The 27,371-nt window shown below is 41.6% G+C and overlaps 2 protein-coding genes across 6 annotated transcripts; one reads left to right on the forward strand and one right to left on the reverse strand.

Moving 5' to 3' along the window:
• The first annotated feature begins 272 nt into the window (after positions 1–272).
• Positions 273–1,586, forward strand: LOC116923761 (reelin domain-containing protein 1). The gene is made up of 3 exons (XM_032930293.2): positions 273–598; positions 676–886; positions 979–1,586. The coding sequence occupies exons 1-3, from the start codon at positions 388–390 to the stop codon at positions 1,040–1,042; spliced, it is 486 nt and encodes a 161-aa protein (XP_032786184.2). The 5' UTR covers positions 273–387; the 3' UTR covers positions 1,043–1,586.
• On the reverse strand, positions 1,501–27,286 carry LOC116923754 (poly(rC)-binding protein 3). 5 transcript variants are annotated; one of them, XM_045173469.1, is made up of 10 exons: positions 19,715–19,922; positions 19,273–19,583; positions 15,108–15,164; positions 14,614–14,730; positions 13,091–13,348; positions 12,412–12,534; positions 10,598–10,694; positions 10,318–10,465; positions 8,760–8,885; positions 1,501–5,636 (listed from the first exon to the last, which is right to left on the reverse strand). In XM_045173469.1, the coding sequence occupies exons 2-10, from the start codon at positions 19,351–19,353 to the stop codon at positions 5,552–5,554; spliced, it is 1,092 nt and encodes a 363-aa protein (XP_045029404.1). In that variant the 5' UTR covers positions 19,354–19,583; positions 19,715–19,922; the 3' UTR covers positions 1,501–5,551. The 5 variants fall into 5 exon arrangements, with proteins under 5 accessions (XP_045029404.1, XP_045029403.1, XP_032786172.1 ...); XM_032930281.2 differs by lacking the exons at positions 1,501–5,636; positions 19,715–19,922 and adding exons at positions 6,079–7,777; positions 27,176–27,286; XM_045173467.1 differs by lacking the exon at positions 1,501–5,636 and adding an exon at positions 6,079–7,777 and having other exon boundaries at positions 19,715–19,925.
• Between the last annotated feature and the right edge of the window lie 85 nt (positions 27,287–27,371).

Genomic DNA, 27,371 nt, shown 5'->3' on the forward strand with positions numbered 1-27,371 from the left:
CAATGCATTTCGTATTTAGAACCTAAAAAGGGATGGCGGTGGGTCTTGTAAATGTAAAAGAGAGAAAGAAAGAAAGAAAGAGAGAGGGAAAAAACCCACAATTACTTTGAGGCCAGCCAATCTCGTCTGATCTCAACTTTACAGCTGCATACGTAGGTGGGGTTTTGCACCTCTTGCAAATTAAAACAACAGCACCTCCTATGAACGCACTTCCCCTTCTCTCATTCTGGCAGAGGCCAATGGTACGGCGGCCCCTTTAAAAGCCGACAGTTCGTCCTCTGATGATCGTCAGTCGTGCCTCAACCAGCATCGCTAAAAGAATTCCGGCAGCTGTTCTTCCAACAGTTTTTTTCGTTTGCTTTTCGTTCAAAACTCGAAATAAACAGGATGGCAATCAAGGCAATCTGCACGTTGGTCACTTTGTTCTTTATTTTTGAAAATTGCCGCGCTTTCCCCAACGGTGGACCCATCGACGCCTGTGTCAAAGCCCAACCCAATCGACCGAATCACGGCGGAACTCAACCGCAACCTGAAAATACTAACCCATTCATCGTTGAAGCTTCAAATGATTACTACCGACCAGGCGACAAGATCACAGGTATGCCCTAAGATTTAAATTTGGTTACATTCAAAAACAGAACTGATAACAATATGTACATAATTTGAATACCTCAGTGACTATTCGTGGACCCAAGTCTGCCTTCAAGGGATTCTTCTTCCAAGGACGCGACCCCAAGACCCAAGAGTGGATTGGAGTTTTCGAGACAAATCCCGACGCCAAATCGTACGCTGAATGCTCGGCCTCCACTCACACAGACAACGATCCCAAGAAATCGGTCACGCTTTTGTGGCACGCACCTGACGCCACTGGCTCCGTCTACTTCGTGTAAGTTCTCCATACAATCATGTCATCATTCATCAAGATTTTTTCTTTTTCTTCCTAACTCTTCCACTTTCTCTTTCCGTCCATTTATACAGGGGTACCGTGCTCGAGAATTACAGGACATACTGGTCGGACGTTGTTGCCCGCGTTCCTCAATAATCATAAAATTTTGAAAACCTGTTTCGTTCTCGTTTTCTCTCCGTCTCAACTCTCCACAAAAAGAAAAAAAACTCTCACTTTCTCCTCTAAAATAATCAGAACGACAGACAAGGACACACTCGCCCATTTTTTTTTCTATAGCCTTCCTCTTAAACTTTCTTTCACAAGATGGACTGATTGCAAGTCATTCTCACTCCCCGTGAAACTCAAAAAAAAAAAAGACTGCAATAGTTTCATCAACTATCCTTTTCCAATTCTCGGACCAGAAGCAGAGCTTCTATATATTACATTCACCAACCTGGATGATTTAACTATCAGAGACTTTAAAAAAAATAATAAATTTAAGATCATTTCCTTGTGGAGCGATTGTGTCCTTCTGTTATGACAGGTGATGCTCATAAAACACAAACGTTTGCGCCCAAAACACTCTTGTTTCGACCTTTTCTTTTCTTTTGTAATTTCACAGCGCACGATGTGTATTTGTAATAACAAAATGTTTATATAGAAACTCCACGAGAAGAAAATTAAACAATCCAATATATGATTTTCGAGTGTCTGTCATCAGCATATGTGTGACAATTAAATTTACAAAATACACTCAGATATCAAGAAAATAAAAAAGAAGATTGCACTAAATTTCTTCTTCTTTTCCCCAAGAGGTGTTGATGTTGCTTATTATTAATTGTTTTTTTTTTTCCAATTTTAACTGTTTGGGAAGGGGGTGGATGGGGATTAAATGTATCCTCAACAAAGAATTTTTTTCTTCTTCTTTACAACAAGAAACCAAAAACAAGAATGTGAATCTAATAAAACTGACACTAATGATAATTATTTTAATTTCACACGAAAGAAAAACAAAACGCTGAAAATTCAATCTCAACCATTGCTAGACTGGAGAAAATAAGAGAATAATTTATGTTTCGAAAAAAAAAAAAAAATCATGCAACTGCAGGAATTGACAGGGGATGGGCAGACAGGTGAACCGCAGCAAAAAATTGATATTTTATCATATTCCCTGCAAAGAAACGTTTACCGTGCGAGTGTTTGAAATGTGATACAACTCAAAAGTTAAACGGGAGAATAAGAAGCCTTGTTTTGTTTTTTTCTCTACTCAGGTGGTGTGTGTGTGTGTGTGTGTGTGTATAATGAACAAAGACACAGCTGTGTGTGGAGGATATGTCAGTGCGCGAAAGACTTCACAAGATATTCCGCATTTTTGCCTTTGTTCCATTTTTCTGAGCAATCAATTTTGACCGGCTAATATTATAGCTTTGTTTGTTTAACCTGCATCTTCCTGTTTACTTTAAATCCTCATTCAAATGTTACATCCTTCATCTCCGCGACGAATATCTTCTTAATTTTTTTTTGTTTAACTTTGGACAAGAAAAATTGCTTTGAAAAAACCAAACAAAATCTAGGTGAAGTCATCATATTCTACACGAAAAAGCAATGCGTAAAAGAGCGAACGAAGCCTTCCACTTTTCAAGAGGAAATGAGCTGACGTTCAAGCACAAAAACAAGATTGTTATAATATCAGACAACGAAGAACAAAAAAAAAAAAAAAAAGAGCTAGAACTGAAGTCGCAAAATAACAAACGAAAGTGAAACTTTAATTAGCCTTAATGATTGTCCATGTGAACGCAATGTCTTTTCACTACGATATGCGCGTGCATCACGTGGGAGACGCCGTTAATTAATGATATAGTTTCCCCATTTGAAATTGCGAAGTTTTGCGGGTAACGTGCGGGTCAACGACAAGAAGAAATGCAAGTTTTTCCGTGAACGAATGAATAACGGATGTCAATGCGAAGGTGGAGAACGAAACTAATTGCAAAGATGACGAGGTATACTGTTCACACGATGATCTTAATTTGTTCCCTCGTCTTGTACCAATTGGATGAACTGCTTTTCTTCATTAAATCTGACCAGGCCAAAGACAAAATTTCTAAATAAATACAGAAACCCGAAAAGGTGGGGCTGAATGACTGGGAACAGTGTGGTCAGGAAGTCGTATATATTATATACACACAAACATGCACAACAAAGCGTCAGAAATTTCTGTCCAGAAATAACCGTCACCCTTTTTTTTTTTTTTTTTTTGTTCGTGAATTAAGTCCTCCCACCTCCCAGTATTATTTGTTTGACTGTTCAGTTTTTTTTTTTTCAATGTAGGGAATACAATTTAAAATTTCCTGTATCCTAATAATTTTTCTTTGGGGAGGTTGTTTGAAAAATTTTGCATTTTTTTTTTTTGTCTTGGTTTCACCCTGTTCGTGTAAGGCTTTTCACACACACACACACACTCTCATAAAAAAAAAAAGAGAAAGAGAGAAAATAATGTCACAACTCTCAATGACAATTGATCTATCAACTATAGACAATAAGACAGGATGATATTTGGGAGAAGAAAAAAAAAACACGCACAAAAGCACGAAGTATTTTTTTTTAAGTTTTTTTTTGTTGTTTGATTAAGACGAAAGAGGAAAACAAAAAACGTTATTTTTTTTTCAACACAACAGAAAAAAATAAATCAATCAAACACACACACACGTACTGCCCTTTCAATAAACCGGGCGCGTTATACAGTCGGCATGGGCAATCAAGTGTTGCTCATCTTTCTATATCCCAGAAATTATTATTAATTATTTTTTGTTTTCTCTATCAACACTTAACGTCTTCTACGACTGAAACGTTCTTTGCACATTTTGTTTGGTTTTATTGGAACTGGTCTCAACTGAGCTGGTCGGTTGTTCCAAAACGAAAAACGAACAAAAAAATTTTTTTTTTTTTTGCAATTATTCAAAGAAAAAGAAGAAAAAAAAAGACGAACACAGGATTACAATAATAATTTTCTCTGGGGTAAAACGGAGGAAAAAAAAAAAAAAAGAATAAGAAGGGGAAAAAAATGAAATGACAACTTAAGATTACGGTAACTGTGAGGTTTTCGGGGTAAGGGTAGAATGAAAAGATAAGTGGTGGTAGTTTTAAATCGACTGACAAAACGTATATAATGTCCTAAGAAATTTCCCCTACTTCTTGTCTTATTTCTTTAACTTTGGCACACGTCTTTGGCTAATGCCCATGAAAACTTGTACCTGATAAATGACCATTTGTTGGGAATGGTATATAAAGTGATATTCCCTTGCACTGAAATCGAATCTTGTTTTCGTCTAGGACGCCGCAAGACACGGCGGACTGACGATCACAAAACAACCGACAATGTTTTGAACTGATATCTTAGTTTTTTTAAAAATTTCCAAGTCAATCAAGAAATGTATAACGACCCGATTAATTTTGGAGCAGAAAAAAAAAGAAGCAAAATTGTAAACAAATGAGCAAAAAAAAAAACAAAACAAAAACAAAACGGTTTCGACGGCGCAAATTTCGCGTTTGACTAGAAAAAGCCCCGACAAAACTTTTTCCTGAACCAAGAAGCGTTCGGTGTGATTTCTTATTAATCTTTTCTTTTAACTTTTAAATTGTAACTAGCTTTGATACTTGAGCTAAGACTTATTGCCTCTCACACACACACGTGCGACCTAACGCTGACGCGACGATGCACAAGTTTTTTTTTTAAAGACAATTTTGAAACCACAAAATAGACGTGTTGGGTTTTAAGTGTGTGTGTGTGTGTGTTTGTGTGTAGTCGAGGGAGGAAGGGTGAAAAAGAAATGATTTTTTGAAAAGGGCGGGGAACTGCGGGAAAGAAAAAAGAATAGAACGTGGAAAAAGAAGAACAAAACGGACGAGTAACAGACACGGGAGCGCACGCAAACAATATTGTAGTTGCATGATAAAACATGAAACTGGGAGCGAAAGGGAGGGTATTCGAGTCGATTGCTTTTGTCCTAAATAAGTCGGCCAAAGAGAGAGAGAGAGAAAGAGAGAGAGATTTGTTGTTTTCCGGTTGGTAGAAACAAGAGCAAAAGAAGATACGAAAAGATTTGTTTTAAAAGTTAAAAACAAAGAAAAAGTTTGATGGATCGTAAGGGCCGAGGGTATAGCGATATCGAAAAAGGGACGGGCAAATGGGATGCACATGATCTGGCAAAACGGTCTTCCTATTGTCCTATTATTATTTTCCTTATTCTTAGTTTAGTATTGTCATTTGTAATAATCACCAAACACGTAATAATCATGATTTCATCGTGGAGATCCTGGCATAAATGTTTCCTCTTTATCAATCTCGCAACAAATCCGCTTGCGTTTACGTAGGCTGAAACGATTCCGATAGCCGTCCTTGTACACCATCAACTCGCAATTTCTTTCGTTCCTTTTCTTTTGTGTTTTTAACTCGACTCTTCCATCGACTTAATATTTGTTTTTTTTGTGTTGCACTCAGCCACTCTTCGATGAGATGTCACTTCTGCTGCCTTCCTTCTCTCTGCGTGTGGTGTACCTTCCATCCTTGTTGACGATCACACACCGTTTTGTTTCTTTTTTGTTTTCCTATCTGTCCGTTCTTTTTTCATTCCGTCATTCGAAGCAGCAAAAGTGGCCTGTTAGTGGTCAATGAATCGTGGCTTTCATAATGGGACTCGGCGCCAAAAACGGGTAGCCCATCATACCCATGGCTGCGGTCTCCATGGCCAACCTGCATGGATTTTTGTAGTCATCACAACCGTGGGCCAAAGAGAAAGGGAAATTAGGGCAAAGGGGACGGAAGAAAAGTGCGAAAAAAAAAGCGGGAGGGAAAAAAAAGTAAAATAAGAAACGGCGATTAGTTTTGACATTTCAAAAAACTTTGAACAAAATCTGCACATTTTTTTTTTTTTACGATTTCAATTTTGTTTAAAGTAAATTAACTTCCGATATCTAAATTTTGAGAAATAAAAGACGGCGATCATTTTGTTTTTTTCACAGGTACTTTTCTAGCATACCACTCTGTGTACTTTCGTCACAAGATTCACGTGAAACAGGGACACAAAGTCAACAGTGTTTTCAATAAATGTTTCCTTTTGTTTTTGTTGTTTTCTAGTAAATTTCTTTTGTCAAATCATTTCTATTGCCTCACAGTATATGATCTATCATCATAATCATCGATAACTCTTATATTACGAAACGAAACTACATTTTCTGTTTCAAAAACAAAGAAAAATGACAAAGGTGGAGTGGGTGGGGCCAAGATGACAGAACACGGATCGTAGAGAACAAGGTATTTTTTTTTGTTGCAGCAAGAGTGTCTCTACCTTATACAATGTCAAAAAGGAAGGAAAAAAAAATGATAGAAAACGAAAAAGAGAAGCTCCATCCACAAGGTTTTTTTATGAACGAAGGGCGTTGAGAGGAGAGAAGAAAAAAAAAGAATAGAATTGAGGAAAGGGTTTTCTTTTGTATAACGGCCATATGGGATCATATGTATAAAGAAATGGGGGAAAGAATGATGTAAAGAGGGAGAAAATCAACATACAAAGAAGAATCGGGAGAAGAACAGTCAACACGGTGGAAGGATTGAAAATAATAATAGCAATAATCATAGAATTTTCATTTGAACCAGACGCGTGATATTGTATGCATACAGGAAAAAAAAAGAGACGGCCCAAAGTCCCAAAACTATGCTCTCTTATTCAACGGAAAAGATAATTTTTTTTTTCTTTTTAGGGAATTCAAATAAACAGGATCACTCCGGTAAATTATCGTCTTAAAAATTTTTTTTTCCTCGGCGCTTTGGCTACTATAACTCGATACTACCAGCACAGGTTTCTTGAAATTTCATTTTGGTTGATTCAAGTCGATTTGTAATTTTCTGAAAAGTCTAGCGATTTTTTTTTTAACGGAGGTTAGATTTTAAAAAACAACATGAGCGAACCCAGGTTAGCTCACCTCTACTACCACCTGTCCCACGTAAACAACTCAAGATTTTTATTTTTACCGTCTAAAAAGCAAATATGTCAAGTTAATTCTGTCTCTATTAAAAAAAGAAACAAGTAGGGGCGACAAATAAACCATTAGAATCAACGAACGGATGTGCCTAGTGCCTGTTTTTAGAGTTCAGTGTACGACACAACCCGAAATAACAGACACACTGATGTATTCACTTTGAAAATTATCTCGACAAACGGACCGGCAGAATAATGAGAAATTAAAACTCTTATTGTTTTTTTTTGTGTAGGGATGTCTTCCACAACGAACTACTTTTAAGACGTGTTAACCAAAAAAAGAAAAAATAATAAAATAATTAAATCAATTCAAAAACTTCCACGATGGGAAAACAGCCACACAACACGGTGGTCAGATAACGTAAGAACTCCCAGCTGGACATAGGCAACCCCCATCCCTTCCCGTAAAAAACAACTAATGATTTGGCCCACTAGCAAACTGCAAAAAGATAAATCAGAAAAAAAAAAAAAAAATCCAAACTAATAGGGCGCAAATTTATTACGATCCTTCTTGATGTTGCCAGACGGTGGCGAAGAAGAGCCGGTGGAAGAACGGACTTTAGGTTCATAGCCTCCCGAGCGGCCACTACGATGAACGCCCGTCGTCTGAACGGCAGACTGTTGGGCCTGTTGCTGTGCCGCAGCACCCGTAAGAATTTCAGAGAGTGAAGTAAGTGCTGTCAACCCCGAAAGACCCAGAGCACTGAGGGCGCCCGGTTTGGACAGCAACTGAGCCAACGGTAACGCATTGGCCAGCGCTGAAGAAGCAGCCACGGCTGCTACGGCAGACTGGTTTGTCGCATCACCAGCACCACCTTGCGACCGACTTTCCATATTCGCTTTGTGGAGCTCAACACTACACGACGCGCCCATCCCCAACCAAATAATATCACACAAGAAAAAATGAACCAAATACCGAGCGTCGATGGTTTCAATGACGGATCAAACGTAGAAAAATCCATTCAAGACGGGAGGAATAAGAAGGATAAAAAGACAGAAAGAGAAGTTGAGAAAAGAAGAAGAAGAAAAAAAAAAAAATAGTGATGGATCAGGTTGGTGGTTAAGTGGATGATGGTTTCAGGATGGCCGGACACAAAAAGATGGCAGACGGCGGGCATCGTTGGATGAAGGTTTTTGCAGCGGGCGGAGAAGGCGGGCGGAATTCAGCGGGCGACGTTGGTGGTAAACAGGCCGTGGAAGTGTTTTGTGTATGTGTGTGTGGATCAGGCGAAGGTTGAATATGAATTTAAGATTTTTTGTGTGTGTTTTCACAAGGTGTGGAGTTCAGGTTGTTGTGTGTGGCGGTTGTGGTTGGAGTAGAAATTTTTAAATGTCAAAACAAAAAATAAAAAAAAAGGGAAAAAGAAAGGAAACAAAAAAAAAATACCATGGCATTAGAGATGAAGCTTTGTCAATTTCTTCTGTTTTAAAGCTCTTCACAATTTACCCAACACTCTAATCTGACTACTTTACCCCAACCCAATATCGAAATTAAGTTTGTAAAGAAAAAGAAAAAAAATATCTAATACCTCCCCCTCCCTCTAAAAATAATTGCTCATTCAATTTAAGAATGTCACGTATCCTCTTCCCTTCGTAAAATGAGGAAAACCTGCTAAATAGGATCACTATTATGCTCGACAACAGCAGCTGCTTTTGCCCTTACGGAACACACAAAAAAGACGTCAAGGGCGAACGAGGAAATGCACTCAACTGAGCTCTTAAACGTTACAAGCCAAATATGACAGCGACGATGAAATCGTAATACGAGATATAAAACCACGACTATAAAAAAAAAATAACTCTAATAAAACAAACAGAAAAATGTGAGATTGACTGACCTGGTATTGATGAGATACTGCGCCAAAGCTACTGATTCCGCCGTGCCAGTGATGGTGATGGTCCGCTCTGAGCTGCTCTCCCGATCTTCGCAATTGGATATGCGAATCATGGCGCCACTGATTTGCCTGAAAATTAAAAAAAAAAACGTTTCATTTAGCGAAGGATTCTCCAACAATTTTTCTTCAACGGGTAAACGATGCATCGTAAACGTTCAACAGAGTCGAGCGGCACTAAGCCTTACGTGTAAATGACTTTTAAATCCCCTTAAATTGTAACGCTGCACAGCCCAAATTCTCTAGCTTTAAGCGAGCACGGTTGGGGTAGAAGAATCATGAATCTAATTTTACCAAAGCACCTTCGCCTCTAAGAATAGACGGCAGACAGAGAGCGAATGAGAGCACATGTCTCACCGGTGATTTACCACTCCTCTTGACAACTAACGCAGTAGGAAAAAAAAAAAAAACCGCACCTCATCCGAAAAAGAAACTCTTTTCCTTTTTCGATGTGGTTCGAGGGAAAAAGAACAATCTTATTGGTGAGGAACAAGCTTCGTTGATTTACGGTCTTTCAAACGTATACGCTATAAAAGGGCCACCAGTGACGATAGAAAAGCGCTAAATCGATGATGCACAAAGAGTATCATTCCTCCTGAATAAATACGGATAGAAAAAAAAAAAAAGAAGGGAGTAGTTGCTGTTGCTGTTCGAGACATAAACTTAACGTCTCCCATTTCCTTGACCTGCCATATTATCTCCTCTTACAACATCTTTCTTGCGCATTCATCATTCTGGGTGTGTGCCACCCGATATCTATTTCCCGCTAAACCAAAAATCAATAATCACCGGGAGCTGAACAGTGAACACACAACAGCCACTACCACAATTCCAAGTCAATCTTTTTCTCCCTTTTTTTTTTCTTTTTCCCGATGCCTATTATTATTAGAAAAAAATAAAAATAAAAATAAAATAATCGATTTTCTTTTCCATCTACCACTCTCGCCGAAGCCGGATCACACGGTTCATCTCTTTCACTATGGAGAGGAGCGATGGGGAAAAATCGATCAGTTTAATTACGAGAGCGCTGGGAGAGCTGACAGAGCACGCACACAGACACACAAGTCCTCTTCCAACAATTCGATCCCCCATCCCCTCAATACTTTTCCCCCATTTCGCATTTTTCCCCCCTTCCTCTTTTCAATTTCACTTGCGTTTAGACAAAGGGCACTTCGGAACTGATGCCTCTCCTACAATATTCGCTTCACTTTTCCCGGCGTTTCTCACGTCCACGTTCGAGCTTAGCACGCAGAACTTTCATTTTTCAAACATCTCTTTCTTTATTGACCTTGTCTCTCTCTCTTCCCTACTTCCATCTCTAGCATCCTTCAAGACAGGACCAGAAAAAAGGGAGCTTGATCATCACTTTGTCAAGCTTCTCGATAAAGGCACAGTTGGGAATCAATCAAGCAAACTTAAGATAAAAGATCTTAAGACAAAAACGGCGACGATGATAAACTAAGCCGTCAGAAGATTGGGGAAAAATAAAAGATGAAGGACTCACCGAATTTCGGCAATTTTAGTGCCTCCTTTGCCTATGATGCATCCGATAAGTTCGTTAGGTACAGCCATTTCTTGAGACTGCTGAGGCGCACCAGACTGATTTCCTCCTCCTCCAGACCGAAGTTGACTACCAGCAAGCGCTGCAAGAGCTGCAAATCAAAGGAGAGTTTGAAATATACAAAAACAATTATTTACGGCTGTTTGATTTGCGATATCATCAAAGGGCCGGAATAAAGAATGCCCCATATGCATGTTGATGAAAAGGACAGGAAATGACGTACCTGAAGCGTTCATCGAACCACCGCCACCTGCGCCAGTCAACCCGCCGAGACCAAGGGCCGCCAAGTTGGCCAATGGGTTGCCGGACAATTTGTTCATCTGTTGAAATTAATTGTGGTAGATCCAACAAGGAAGCGAAACGAATCCAGAAAAAAAAAGAAAGAAAAAAGAAACAGACGAAGAAAAAAAAAGAAACAAGAGGGAAATAGTCAAGGGAAATAGGGAAACGTTAATAAAAGTTTCGTTATCGCACTTAACGTCTAGCAAACAATACAACATCTTACTACTCGTCTAAAAACTTAAATCAACCCCGCCCTCTCTCGGTCGACAAAACGGCTACATGCTGTGTGTGGATCTTTGGGAAATAAGCACAACAGATCTTTTTTCTTTTTTTTTTTCTTAAATTTCTTTTAAGGTAATACGCATTTTCATTTGATTCAGCGGGGGTGGTGGGTGGTTGCTGGGTGGGTGGGTAGGGAGGGCCGAGTCCATGCTACCGAACGATACTAGCGTGAAAGATTCGGGACTGTCGTTTGTTTTGGATGGGGCGCAAGAGACCAAAAGAAAAGAAAAAAGAAAACGGGAAGACAAAGAAAAAAATAAAGAAACTCAAATAAATACACGATCACAGTTTCGTAACGCCACGTGTGGACGAACGATATTGTGCCTAGCGCTTCTTCAGTGTTTCACGATGAAAGAAGAGCACGGGTTAACGATTGTAGCCCAAAGTTAAAGAAAAGAAAACGTAGCACAAGAATGATGGGTAAGAAATTGAAAGCAACGGGAAGGTTAATCAAAAAATAATAAAGGTGAATGAGGTACATCTTTTTGCTCTTCTTCCATCACCAGTGTTTGTTTTGTTTACTTCCTTTTTAAAACTGAAATATTCACGTTCTACTTTAACCTTTCCTTTATGAATTTTATAGAAAATAAATGACGTTTAAAAGAAAAAAATAAATAAATAAATAAAAAAAAAATAAAAGGACTTAGGAGAGGGACGAAAAATGGCAAGTGTTTTGTGTGTACGTGTTTGTCCGCGCAAGAAGCCAAGACTTACGTCCATGTGAACGGGGCTGGCCGAAAAAGCAGAATAGGCGGCCGAGAGTCCGGACGGCAAGTGAGAAGACGCGTGAGACGGTGCGGTCATGACTCGTCCAGATCCATCACCTCCTAAGTAAAAGGAGAGTGGGACGGAAACGGTGGCTAACGATATGGTTCCATTCTTGGATGGATGCATTGGGGAACAGGCGGCCGGTGGTGAGGTCATCGAGCTCACGGGGCTCACTGCAAACATGTGATGGGGCAAGGAAGCCTGGTGGTTAGAGAGCCAAGGGACCAATGACGTCGGGTGCTGGTGGTGGTAGGCCGGCGAAGAAACGGAAGAAGAGCAAAGAGACAAAGGCGTCGAGTGGTGGCTAGTAGGGGTGGAATGCGACGTACATGATGCCGCCTCCTGCATCATGGACATCGAAGACTGAGGGTTAAAGTGGTGACCAAAGCCAATGACGGGACAGGTGGCACCAGCCGTGGGCGTCGGGGAATATGGCGAGCAAAAATCGTGTGAATGCATCATGGACAAGCCCATCCCAGCGGGGAAACGGGGCAGGGAACAACAACCACCCAGAGACGAATGTAAACTAGTCGTGGAACAAGAGGATGTCGAGGAGGAGGAGGAGGAGGACTGAGGAGCGTAAGCAGAAGTTGAAGAACATGATGTCGACGATGACGACGTCGGAGAGAGCGAGGATGACATAACAGCGGCTACTGCAGCTGTCGCCGCCTGTACTGCAGAGCAGTCGCTAGTAGAATTACTTACATCGGGCGTTGCTGGAACCGCGTAATTGCCCTGGATCGTGTAGGCCTGACCTCCAGCCAGAATAACGGGTCCGCCGACCTGAGGTTTGGGGCGGTACGGAATGGTAGCTCCCTTCGGCGGAGACTGCAAATCCAGTCAAAAAGACGTTTTAATTATTAACTATATCTATAGACGCCATCATTATATCTCGTATACTTAAATTAAATACAAAAGGAGGAACAGAATATGACAAAAACAAAAAAAAAGGGGCTCCTTGTTATCTCCTGTGCGCACTTTTCTTTTCTTTTTAATTTGGGATCTCTTTGACAAAGGAGAACAAAAGACACGGAGAAAGTGTTCGTTACCAGACGAAACTCCCCTGTCCGTTCCTCTCTGCTCTTAACAAGGGAGACAACGAACTCAAGATCCTCATCTCGTCTTTCCTTGTTCATCCTTTCCTCTGTTGGCTACGTCACCCAACACTCGTCCTCGAGATGATTACATCCCCAGCGAGAAAAAGACGAGAGAGCAAAAGAGATAATAACGACCTTGTTTTCGCTTTCGGCACGAAAAACGCACGCAGGACAGATAACAAAAACGTCAGAGTAAAGATTTGTTCGCATCGCTCCTGTGCAAAGTGCTACTCAAACAAACGACAAAGGAAGATGGGACAATGTTACAGTTTCATTAAGTTCTATACCTCGAGCATAACGCAGCAAATGTGGTAGATGCATTGAGTGATGGCGTCGCTTGTTCCAGACACCGTCACAGCTCTTTCGGTCGAATTGGGAAGCATTTCCGATGCGACCACCACCGAGGCGCCGGTGATTTCTCGAATTTCTTTTATCTTTGAACCGCCTTTGCCAATCAAGGAACCGCACTGGGATGCTGGCATGATCAAACGAAGCGTTATGGGTGGTCTTGGGATGGCAGTTCCTGCCAATGGACCACCGACTTCCTATGGAAACACAAAACACACACACAAATCAAGACGCGAATTAGGACCAGTCAAGCTGCGAAGGAAGGTTAATCAACATACAAAAGGAAAGCCATAAGGGAGCCAAGTGGACAGGGCGCAAGGTTCTCAAAATTAGTTTTGGAACATACAAGAAATGACGGCATTTTCAGATTTTAAGGGCCGCGTCATCTCCCTTTTTGACGCCTTATCTGGTTCGGCGTAGAAAGGAACTCCCCCTGGTGGTGGATCAAGTTAAGAGAAAGAGACGGACGGGCAACAACCCTGATATAGTTAGCGCGCTATGCGCTCTTCGCTTCACTTGGTTGTCTTATAACCGTCTAGCTGTGTGTGTGTGTGTGCGCGCAGCAAACGGAAATAGAATCCCCCAACCCCGTTTCTTCGCAAGAGTCAAAGTTGTCACCGAGTTGAGTTGTACACGGCAGCCGAGAGCGGATGGACTCGCTCATCGAGGATTGTGTTTACAGAGACGCGCCCCCACTACGAATGCAGATACAGCGACAGCCGTGAATTGAATCCTGGTGCCAGGAAGCTGCATTTACCACACAGCCCTCAAACACATTCGATCCGACGTTGACTTGTTTTCGGGGATATTTTCTTTTTCTTTTAAATTATTTTTATTTTCTCCTTCGTTCAATTTCCCAAACACATACGCATTTTTAGACGGCATGGATGGATCGACTCGCTCCGTAAGAATTTCAGAGCAGCGATCCATCACTTTCAATCGGAATAAGAAGGGGGAAAAAGAAGCAAAATAAGTCCCAAAACAACCTGGAACACCAGCAATGCACCTCCTCCAATCTTCTGTCACCCCCCACCCCCGTCAAAGATTGCTTAACCGAATTTTTTTTTCTTCTTCGAAGCGGGAGGTTTGCGGTCGCACTATCGAGTTCCTTTTTCAATCCTGGTCGGGCACTAACAGCCGCAAGAATTCGCCTCAGGTTTCAACGCGCCCCAAACCCAACGAGACACGACACAACTATAATAAGAAAAACATGAACCATCTTTCTTCGTTACGATGTCATAATTGGTATCCTTTAAGGCAAAGCTTTCGAAAATCCCCTTTCTCCTTGTTGTTCTAACCGGCTAACACACTCGCTCCCTTAAGAGTATATCCATCTTGTCCGAACAAGTGGAAACGTCAAGATCGAAAATTATATGCCGTCGTTCAAAAAGAGAAAGGTAGGGGTAGGGAATATCATGAACATAGGTGAAGAAAAGAGATTGGAGATATTCAAATGTGTTACCTCTTCCAGTTTCTTGCAAATGAGATTGAAGGCCTTAAAGATGGCATCAGTCGTGCCGGTAATGGTAACGATCCGTTCGGGACAGGATCCATCCGAAATGTTGATGCGGGCACCAGACTAATAGAATAACATTTATTTTCCTTTACTATTATATTTTTATTTTTTCAAGAAAAAAAAACGCAGAACCAACTCATCAGTTCTCGTTCACGTCAACATGTTTTCAAAGAGATTCCCCCCCCCCGTATACTTTTACGTGGCTCCTAAAAAGAAATCCGTTTTTTTTTCTTCTTTCATCTGAGTTTGATTACATCTCCAAAACACACAATACCAGCACAACCGACAGAGATGAATACTCAACAACAAAAGCCGATCAAATTGGACTGCTATGACGAATCATGCCCCCCACCCATCTCATCTATTTTCATACCCCAAAAAATCAATATTCCATTTTTTCTTAAACTTGAAAACATTCACTATTACACAGATTCACGTACCTCTTCTCGAAAACGTTTGACGATCTCGCCTTTCTTGCCAATGATACTTCCGACTTCCTGCACACACACAAACAAAAAAAACATGACGCATTAACAAGCTGCACGAAAAAAATAAATAAACAAACAAGAACAATTGGGGATCACGTTATCCAACAGGTATCACTATCCGCATGTCACTTAGCTTCCTCTTAGTGACAGTCCACTAGCCGCTGAAACAAGACGGCGCCCAAAGAGACACGCTACCAAGACAACCCACACACACACACATTTTAAAAAGAAGAATAAGAAAGAAAAGGGCAGCTTCTGCCAAAAATAACACGTCGACCGGCAACTGTCTTGCGAGGAATTACAAGCGCCTGCCAACAAATTCGACTAGCTAAGTCTCGGGTTCCAACGAGACTTTTCTTCTATCTTCTCTCGGTGCCCTGACATAATCTTTGCAGCGGAGAGGGGGGGATAATGCAAGACAATGCACTACCTAATACCTTTTCGGGCGCTAATTGGCCAAACAACGAACAACGCGCAAGCTATTGTTTAAGCAAAATTAAATAACCATTAACAAAAGAGTATTCTTCTCAAACCTAATTCTACTACATCTTTCATAATAGAAATCCCGGGCAAAATTGAAGCAAAGTGCTTGCGTCTACGAGCGGAAAGGCTACCCTCCCCAAGGCTTGTTCATCCTTTTCGTGTAGGACGATCAAGACAGGTCGATAGGATCTGGTAGGTCCCGCGTGGGGAGAATGGGGGAGGTTTGCGTGTATTTGCCGCTGGCAAACACACGCGACGATTACAATAGAATCTCTGATTCAACATCCAAGTCCTATAGAGATCGCCAGGCCGAGTCAAATCCTCCTGTCCACAAACATAGAAAACATTGGCCAAGCAGGTCAAACACACTTTTGGCGCACGCCCAGATGAAAATTCCAACACACCATCCTACACCCCCCAACAAAAAAAAAGAAATCTAATAATATTAAAATTCAAATTTAAAAAAAAAATAAATAAAAAAAGAAAAACTGTGTCGACTCGAAACGACGGTACAGGAATGGAGGGTGCATACTACAGCAAACGAGATTGTTTTCGGCCATTCCGTACTTCGGTCCTTTCCAGTCGATTGATCAGAAAACCATCGACGCAGCTTTTCTCTCAACAGCGAACGCTCCCCAACTTTGACTAGACTCTACGCGAGAAGAAGCGGGAAAAAAATACGACTTAAACTTGCCACTTTTGGCTGCTGGCCATTAAATCACCTAATTCTCTTTGAAATTCTTGTCCACCAACTCCGATGAAGCGTGCAAGCCGTCAAAAAGAAAACCTAAAAATATGAATTCACATTTTTTTCCCCTCGCTTTTCTGGATGGCATTCGTCAATTGTAGGAGTTGCAAAAGACCGAGATGGAGCGAATGGAAAAGATAACGCCCTAAAGAAATATCCCAATTAAAAAAATCTTCAAGCAGGTCGGCACAGCGCCAAAAGAAGAAAACCCAAAGCATTTCAAAGCTGGAAATAATTGGAAAGGCCAAAAACTAATCCACTCGTACCAGAATCATCTTTAATTGGATTCCACCTTCCCTCTCTCTTTGGTATATCTCGTACACAAGTGGCACGGTGTAACGAGTCTGTTACTCATGGTGGGTAGAAACACGTACGGCTTTAGAGAATTTAAAAAAAAAAAAAACCCAAAATACCGAAACAGCTGCTGACGATGGTACGTCCGAGACGGAATGAAAAAGAAGAAAGAAAAAAAAACCTTTTGCGAGTAATTCGAGCTCAGCTGTTTCACATAGTGCACACAGCTTATTCTTTTCTCTCGAATCGAGAAGCTGAAGCGAGTGACGGAGAAGTACGTCGTTGCCGGCGACATCATCGGAATGACACCTCAGCCAACAACCCGTCCCTAAAGTGGGAGTTTGAACGCATCGGTTCCGCACGCAGCCACGCTGATCGTTCGTTCGTTGCCTGCTCACGTCTTGACAGCAGGCCAGATATCTCTTACGGGGGGAGGAAGGATGAAGTGGGGATAATAATAAATCAAGAAACATCACACATCTACCAGCCGATATCGCACCCAATTCGCTTTAGCACCTTGAGATGACTGTTTCCTGCCAGGCCACTTGATCAACGGAAAAGCGTGACCGACAGTTCTACCCTATCTACATTGGCCTAGAATAGCCTATAAAACAGATTGAATTACAATTGCAGAAAATAAAAGTAGACACGAGAGAGGGCGACAATCGTCAATAATCGCAAACAGCTGCCATTCCGACTACCATCTTCATCGCTATCCCCCCTGTCCAACGACACGCTCTGTTGACTTGGCTTCCCTCTATTTCAATAGCCCACCGGTCATAGATGGCGTTTTAAAAAAAAGAGAGAAAAAAATCAATGGAAATATAACATTCTTTCCCCCCCTCCAAGCCAGAATTCCATCTCCTTCCATGCACCAAAATTTCATCTCCGGGACGCGGCTTTTTTTTTTTTCTTTCTTTCATTTCCTCATCTTTTGTGTGCGCATCGTGTATCGGAAGATGAAAGGCGTCCAACAATCACTCGTGACACTTGCACAGCAGCAGAGGGGGCGGGATGAAGAAGGTAAGAGCAAAGTATTGACCCGCTGTGACGACCAACAACTGTCCAATTGAATCAAGAGGACGCTGTCAAAAATACAAATAAGGCGAAATGGACAAAGTAAGGATAACCTCTTTAACGTCCCGTGTTTTTGTTTTCCTGTCGCCTGCCCTTTCTCCGACTCTTCTACTTACTGAAGTTGTACAAAAGACGGCCAGTAGCTTGACTAAATTAAACCCAAAATCCGACGTGGGATTATCAAAGGGGAAATTTCAAAAAAGAAAAAAGAAAAACAACACATTTTCCCATTTAATACGACGAGCGTCGTAAGACTGTCCGACAAGATTAAAAATTGAAAGAAGACCCAAGGGCCACCATACGGGGCTTCCCCTTCCTCGTTTCCCCACCACACCTTGAAAAGCTCACTACCGGGGCGACATTCATTTCCCTTTTTTATTAGTTTTTTTTTTTTCGTTGTTGGTCTCTGACGAATGAATTCCCGAAAAGAAGAACAAATTCGTGCATTAGTTTCGGTTTGATGGGTCAGGTTGGGAGCCGGAGAAAAGAAGGATTATGCAGCGAAGAGTTGAAGGCGGTGGGCGGGTGGAGGATGTCATCCTTGTAAAATGGGCTCAAAGTAATACCAACTGATGGCAATGCAGGCCGAAACCAAGAGACTCTCTCCAAACAGAGTCGAGACAGAGGAGAGAGAAACTGGCAAAACGAGAAGCGCGCAGCAGTAACATTCGGATCGATACTTGTGTTTTCGAAAGGACTATTTACTCGGCGTCAAACGAGAAACCTCCCTCCCCCCCTTCGGCTGTCTGTTCCTCTCCCCCTTCCCACGACGCCCAAACGACGGCTGTACAGTCACTACTACTCAGTACTATTATTACTACTACACCTACTCGTCCATTAGCCGGGCCGTGACGACGCCCAGTCATGCGAAATCGGCAAATCAAAACCCGACTCCCGAGCATTCTTCATCATCAAAAGAAAATCCCAAAAACATTTATTTTTATTTATTTTTGTCTTAGAACTCAATTTATCCTCTCCTTACGGAACAAATCAACTCTTTCAAGTCATTTCGGCAAACGTCGTCAGTAAAAAAATACTAGCCAACCTCCAGGCACACATCGGCCGAACGCACAAAAGCCCATCGTCCCGCGGACCCTCAATCTCCCCTTCTCCTTTTGATGGACACACAAAAGGTATTGAAAAGGCAAACACAAAAGCCCCAGGGACGGTAGGACGGAAGGAAACAAGGTAGGAGAGGAAGGTAAAGAGACAGACTAAAACAAAAGAAGACCGTCCAATTCGATCGATGCGAACCCAGGGCAGCGCAGCGTGAGCAAAGCGCGTGTGTGTCCGGGAAATCGGAGAAACCCTACAAGGTGTTGAGTTACCTTTTGTCGAGATCAAGGACAGAGAGAAAGAGAAACGCCATAAAAGACCCACACGTTTGGAGTCATAAAGAAAAAATACATGAATACATGATACATCAGAAGCACCAAGTTAGCGCATAAGAGAAAGATAGGATCGAAAATATATAAAAAAAAAAAGGGCAAATGCTAAAAAATTAATAGACAATACCTTGCCGGCCATGAGCAGGCGGATCGTGAGAGTGACGGACGGGGCATCGTGCGGCAAACCTTTGCTGTCTACTGTAGCCATCGTACAAGTGAAGCGGCTATCGTTTTGGTAGTAACACGTCAAGTCTTGATTGTAGTACAGCTCCACAGTCGATGCCGTCTTCGGGCGACGTTAAGGGACACACAAAACGGATGGTGACGGAAAACAGGGAAGAAAAAGATGGAGGAGGAGAAGAAGAAAATATGAAGGAAAGAAGACAACAAAGTCACGAGACGACCCAGCTAAAGTCCTGAGTCCGGGTAATTCAAGGGCTAAAAGAAAAAGGAAAAAATAAAAAGGAAAAATTAAGTAATTAATTCAATTACAACACATCGAATTACGCGACAAAAAGGAATAACGATAATCAAATTGAACGACACAAGACAAAAATAGAGTGCCGCACCTGTTCTGAGGTGTTTTAGGTTGGTTTTCACAGTAAAGCAACTAACACCAAGATCATGAAACAATTTCAGACTTCAATATATCTTTATGTTGGCGTTTGAGGGACAACAAGAACGAGGGGGGGACATGGAGGTAAAAGCGAGGTAAAAAAGGTGGAGCAAGGAGACTTTCGGGGTTGGTGGTGCGGGGGACACCAAAGACGCCAGCGGACTGAGTCGACGACAAGAAAGCAAGCGAGAGAAAAGAGAGGGAGGAAAGAAAAAAAAATAATAATAAGCGCGAACGGCAACAGTCGGGAGCGAATCCACACAAATGCTCCGTATCTTGCGCGGGTACGTGCGCGCGCACGGCCTGCTCCACCCTCTTCTTCCTCGTCTTAATTTCAAACCTCCTCCCCCCCCCCTTTACTGGTTTAAAAAGAAATAGCCCAATGAATCATTTACGAGAAACAAATCCTAGAATCCCATACATTAAAACACAATTTGTCAAAGATTACCAAGATGAGTGAAAATAAAACACTGAAAATGAAGTAATGGCACAAATGCACGTACAAGTCAGACAGAGAGGTGTGGTAGTAAAAGCAGCGATGCTGTCCGATCGATCGATCGCTTTCGAAGTCTCTGAGAGAAATGGGTAAGGCGAACGAGCAAAGGGACTCTGTAGGGCGCACTGAATATTTAAAGACGGACCACTCTGGTGTTCTCATGTTGTTAAGGGATTCTACCCGAAAACGACAAACCCTATTGGTCAAAGAACGGAACAGACACAAAAGAAAAGAAAGAAAAATCAAAAGATATCGGCGAACAATAAAAGAATGAACGCTACGAGTGCATGTGTGTGTCGACTCGCGGGATGTTACAGACAGAAAACTTCAAAACTTCAAAAGCCAAATAAAATTCATTTTTTTCCCTCTTCATCTTTTACTCCTTTACTAAGCAAAAGATTTTTTTTTCCCTCTCAACGACGAGCAGATTTGAAAGGGGGGAAAAACTGAATCAAAGAAGAATCCGCGCACACGGAAAAAAGAAGCTGTGCACAGCGAGTCCAATCCCTTTTCATCCGCCAAAAACGAAGCCAGCGTGACCAATCCACTCGACGCCAAAAAGGATTCCCCGCTTCTGATGAGTTTTTATGTCATTTACAATCCTCCATTTTCATCTGCCCTCCGAGGTCTTGAACAAGTGCCGTTTCCTTCCTACCGTACAGACACACAAACACACAAGAGGAAGACGGTAGTTGAATCAAACACGGAAATGGGTGCGGCTATCCTAACCTATAAATAAGACGCTGCTGCTGCCTACTGTTAGCATTGGTGCTGTTACCTTTAAAAAACAACAGCCAAAACGAAAGGGGAAAAAAAGAGAAATACACGGTGGGGCGGACAAGGCCGTCAAAGACATTTCAAGACCCACCCCTTGATATCGATAGCAACACACACGCACACTAGAAGCCCGTCTTTTTCTTTCGATCTTTGTTTTTTTTTCTTTTACACTTTTATGGTTTTGTTAGCTGTTAGTTGTTTAGTGTCACGAATTGTAAAGCGCCACACAAATCAATTCGTCTCTACAAAACTTCCGTCCGGTTCCCTTTTTTTCCCCCCGTCGTTGCGACATAGACGAAGCAACCTTCCGTGATGTGAACGTCGACATGCACATGCAACCTGTCGCGTTCTTTAAAAAATAAAAATAAAGCCAATAAGAAAAAAAAAATTCTTCCTTAAATTCTTACAGCGCAAAATACAAAAGAGACAATTCCTGGCATCTGGAGACCAGAAGCGCCTGGCAGTTCATCAACACGAATCCATCATGTCTTTTTGTATTTGGATGTGATGGGGGGGACAAGACGGAGACGAGGAAAAACTACAAATGAAAGTATGCTGGGCGCAAAGGAAATGGTAAAAATAATTAAAAAAAAAAACCTCAACAACAAAAAAACAAGTAAAATGTAGAAGAAGAAAAAATCTTGACAGGAAAAGGAATCCAAGGATGTGAATCAACTCAAATTCCTCGTTTCCGGCCAATGGGGTCTTTCGAACAAGAAAGATAGAAGGTATTTCATCACCACAAAATTATATCATTCTTTCCTCAAATGCGTTTTATGAAGTACAACCTAACAGACCTCCCTCCTACATATCCCAGTACTAAATGACGACATTGCTCGGCTGTCCCATCACTTCAAACACACACAAAAAGAAAATAAGAAGACGAGCGAAATGAGGCAAAGAAACAAAAGCAAAGGGGGGCTCAATAACCTCCTCCGGTTGAAGTACGGACCAGTACATAAGGAATAAAAACAAAAAAACCAAATGCGACGCTATCACCTTTACACAAGATGGGGGGTTCAGTGCAGCCATAAAGTAGAACACGGCGACCGGTTCTACCAAGTTAAGACCTTCTAAATGTCATCACCCTCGAAATAGTGTGTACTACTTGGAACGTCCGCCTGGGTGATTTTATTTTATTCGGCTCAGTATTTTCAACGTTCGAGGAAAATAAAAAAAATAAAAAAAATCAATGTTTTGGTAAATGGTACGCGCAAGGTACTAGTCTACTTCACCATCATCCGACTCTCAAGGATCAACTTCTCTTCCCCTCGAATAGCCACTGATCCGCAGTGATAGGATTGCTCATCCACCGTCGTCTCAGTAAAAATATATATAATATTGGCGATGAATAAATCATAACATTTTCGCGCTCACCTGCCTATGAGAAACTCTGACTGTATTTATTTATTGAATAAAAAAAAACCAACCAAACTGAACGGAATAAATCTATTGTTCACGCTAGAAAACGCCGTATTTCGTAATCTACCATTGATTACACCTGTAAACGTCAAATCGATTTTTTTAGGAAATAATCATTTTTCGATACAGCCGCATCTATAATTGGAAACTAGGGCTCGTGTGTGCAAGCAATTTTCAATAAGGTAATGAGCTCCGCGCGGCGGACCATGGTCGAGGGGGTATATAAGAGGTACTGCAGCGGAGGATGGGGTTGAATGCGCGACTGGATGGATTGGATGCAGCCGGCCAGAATTCTCTCAAGACACGAAAGTACAAAAAAATCGATCGGATATGGTTATGGCGGACGACATATAGCGCGATCAGAGGGAACGAGAATCGATTCATCTTCCATCGGGGGAAATCAGTCCCCACTTTCTCATCCGGCCCGAATGAACTAGAATAGATGGCGCACGGTAGAGAGAGAAAAAAAAAAGGTACGAATACGAGTTCCGTCATCCTTTCACCTGCATGTTATTGGCCTCAACAAGCAACAGTTGCACAATAGGACAAGTAATAAGTTCCTCAGTGCCCTTGCATTTCGTCAGGGAAATAAATAACGGGAGATAAAATGAAAATTTAACGCCAAATCAAATACAGCAGTAAACTTGAAAAGATGAAAGGAGTCGAACATAGTCTGCTATCATCTTTGCTCCTCGAACCCACCCATCGATGAATTAAAAAAAAAGAGTGCAAAGGGGCCAGAGGAGCGTGACTTTCGTGAGCTAGAACGACTGTCATTATCTTCCCTGTAGACTCGCACCACCACTCCAATCTCAATCCAATCTCACTAAAGCTCTCAGGTCATGTCTCTTTCATGGCTTTACCTTTCCTATCTGGTGAAACGTGCTCAATGCAGCCCCTCACCCGTTTGCGAAATGATGGAAACAGAAGACGCACCCATAAGAACTTAAGAAACGGGAGAAAAAAAAAATAAAGAGGAAGACATGCCTCATTAGAACACGCAAGCTCTCCCTGTCCAGGACATCTGCCGACCCCGTAGCACGCACACTTTACAGTGTGTACAAACTCAAAAGAAGACGACCAAGTTTCCTCGACTCTCAAAGAAGACAACCTGAATCCGACTAATCTGTCACGCACCGTTCTCCTTTCCTTATTCGAGAAGCTAAAAAGAAGAGCCAACTTTGGAAGAATTCATTGCGAAACTAATCAAGCTTAGTGCATGCGTGGGCGTGGTCTAAAAAAATTGGTAATGACAAATTCATCTTGCCATTGGGTCATCTTCCTTTTTAGGGTCCAGGTGAGACTGAGAGAAAAAGATCCCAAAAGCCGATCGGGAGCTTTTCTTTAAGATTACGAGCAAATGGAACCTTACAGAGAAAATGAATCATCCCATCCAGCCAAACAGGACGTCGACTGCCCCCAGCGGACCGTCCATCACACACATACAACATCTACCCCCCCTATAAAGAACATGTGCATCACTGAAAAGAGATGTAGAAAAATGGTCGCTATATAATGCAAGACGTGTAACGATAAAAAAAAGCACAAAAACGGGAAAAATTCAAGGTAGACGACATTTTATGGTTCGTGAAAAATGTAACGACTAGAAAACACGCTATTTCAAATGGACGATGCTATTCATCATTCCAATTTTTGGCCTTTAAACCTCCCGCAGTTTCTGTGAAACGCAAAAAGTAAAGGAGATGTGAACGTGGAGATTGATCAACATTAATCCATACACACAACGTTTCCGACTTCACCGACGCTATCCCCCTCCACCCCATTCATATTTCACTCTTCTCACCAATCAGGATGCGTCTCCCATTTCCATAGTAAAGGCTACGCACATCTTAAACTCAAATATCGCAGTAATATTGAAGCCTTTCAATCGATAAGGGCAATTGTTTTGTCATTCAACATCGTACTGGAGCATAGACGATCAGAGCTTCTATAGGAAAATTCAATTTTACATCCACCTCCTTTACCCAATCCCCCCTTCACTCCCTTCGCTACGTGCTGTGAAGCATTTGCCGCCATCGTCATAGCCCGTCATCTTCCGGACGAGCTCTCCAGTATTAGATTTGTACTCGATCCAGTACCCCCCTCCCTTTTTTCTTTCCGTTTTGAATACATCACCGATGGCAACGACAGCAAAGACCATATTATACCTTCCTCCAACTGCGTCATGGTGGACACAAGAGAGAAGCCAATTTGGACGGCGGATATGTATACGGTTCAAAAGAAAAACGAAGTATTTACATTTATGTTTACTCGAATAAAAAAAATAAACAGAAATAGGGTGAGAGAGTGAACATGAAACGTAGAGAGCGCGCAGGATCAGAGTTCGAAAAGCTTAGCTTTAGCCGTTGCCATGGCAACACTCAGCTTCCTTTCCTCGGACTAGACGTAACTTTTTAACCAAAGACAACACGAAAAGAGTGCACGTCTTACATCTATAAGCTGGATCGCGAAAGAGGAGGGGGAGACTCATCGAGTGGTTGAAGAAGTAGCCCAGACCAATTAGCCAAGCAAGTAGGAAGAACCCAACCACACACCAGTAACTCAAAGAGTTAACGTGGTTGTGGAAACAGGAGATAAAGAAAAAGAAAAAAAAAGCTAGAGCACCTATATATAAAAAAAAAAAAAAGTATGATGCATACACAAAAGACGAGTGGTTCAAGAAAGCTGTGTGGTAGTAGTGGAGTACCTAGCGTTCACAAAGATCAATAATTTTCGACAATAGAAGAAGAAGCGACGAGAGCTTCTCCCCCCTTTTTTGCAGACTCCCTCGTTCGTACACTTATACAACCATCTCTCCATGCGTTTTCGAGGGGAGCGCGATTACAATGGCTGCGCTCAAACATACATACGGGTACGGTGAAGAGTAAAATCTCAAAAGACCAAAAGAGTAGTGCCAGTGGAGACAGACGGCATCATTATTCGACGACGGGAAACTAATCCGTCATTAGAATCATTAGAGTCACGAGAAACACAAGGAGACGATGCGACACGACGCAGCTCTTATCTACAGTTTGAACAGTCCTCTTCCATTGTCACACAAACCCCCACGTCCTGCGCATAGACTTTCCCATGAACAAGCAATACTATACCATTTATCTAAACTTTTTGAATAGCGCCACGACACAATAGAGGCTATAATTATAAACACTCCCTCAATTTCTTCTCCCCGGATCGATCGATAATTTTTAAGAAAAGAAATAAAAGATTCATTTCAATGGGCAATGAAAAAAAGGCAAAATCGTTTAGTAATTCACGGCGAATAAAAAAAAAATGTTAAAATGGAAAACGGTCTTGATTTCCTGAATAGACACATACAATCAGTCGAATGTAAAAGCGAACCATGCAGCAGCAGCTTTTGAATTGCAAATGGACGCTAATGTGGTATAGGTTGAATTCGAATCTACTCGTCTAGACCATTCCTTTTGAATCCCTCATCATAGAGACGTTCACCGAGTGAAACAAACCGAATCACGATTGAAAATTCAACGGTTGAATCTCAATTTTAACTAAAATTTAACTTGCCCCTCCCCCCTGAAAAAAAAAAAAAAGAATTCAAAATCGCCTAAATCATTCAAGTAAAGAATCGATAAATTTATCTTCAGCTTAGTGGTGCCTAAACGTGAATTGACAAGAAAAAAACGAGAAAACAATGACTGATAAACCAATCTCGGCCTATTAAAAGCAAGGGGAACTGCCCTCGTCCCCTCGTAATCACTCCTGACAAAACGTGGTCGACGTAAAACGTGTGTTATAAACAATCTGAAAAGGCAAGCAGCTTCTTGGTCCGCGGGGTCCAAAAACCGCTTCATTACGTATTCTGTTGATGCTACCGATTTATTCACGACGTGTCTGTTGGGAAAGACGAGAAGAAAAGAGACCCCACAGGAATCCCGATACTCGGGCGTTGACTTCACTACGACGTGTCTAGCCCCCAACGGCAAAAGCTAAAATGCCACGAATATCCACGTTGATAAGACTGTATCATTTCAAGCCAAAATATCGGTCAGGGCACCAAACGGAACAAAAAGGAAGTAAAATCTATAATAATGAATACCTGGAATACGTCTGTGCTAATCTAGAGAGAAAACTATGTCGCGCAAGTTTCATTAGTGAAAAAGGATCAGTGCCAACAAACTTCTGTTTAGCTACAACTTCAGCTAGTCCCGGGCAGGGAAAAAAATGGAGGCGATTATCAAATTTTTTGTTGTAAATTATCTGATATTGTACGAAGAAAGAATACAAACGCAATTACGAGTTTTCTTTGCTTTTTACGTTATCATTACACTGAAGTATTATTGCTGATACGAACGATATGAAGCCTACGATAAGCATTAGGATGCATCTGAAAAATAGACACCTCTGGGTGTACTCGTAGAACATGGCGCAAAACAGGGATTCAGATCAATTTTATCAAAATGACTCATACAAATCATGGAAAAAGGAAAACCTATCACGAATTTTAAATTAAGTTTTCTCTTTTTTCTTTAGTCAAGGGTAGATCTCATGGACGACGGGGATCTCGCGGTCAGAGGCCGGGAGCCCATGAACACGAGATTAATGCACAGATACACAGCAAAAAAAATCAAAAAGCTTGCCAGTAAAGCCCCAAAAATATTGGGAAACTATAGCTGAACTCATGGTCTAAACGTAAAACACAACTCCATACACTTAAAATTCAGAATAAATGGTTTAAACTACCTGGAAAAGGGCGAAAATTCGGTAAACACTCTCGTCTCTCGTCGCCAGTTCTTGAGTCTTGCCAACCACGCTACACAGTACAGAATAAACCTGTAGTATGGTTAATGGCCGCCAGTTGACTCTCTCGATATTATTGAAAAGAATTCATATTACTTATATCGTAAAGTTGCTAATGATTTTAGCATTTTTGGAAAAA

Source organism: Daphnia magna, linkage group LG5 (genome assembly GCF_020631705.1).
Source record: "Daphnia magna isolate NIES linkage group LG5, ASM2063170v1.1, whole genome shotgun sequence".
NCBI classification, from domain to species: Eukaryota; Metazoa; Arthropoda; class Branchiopoda; order Diplostraca; family Daphniidae; genus Daphnia; species Daphnia magna.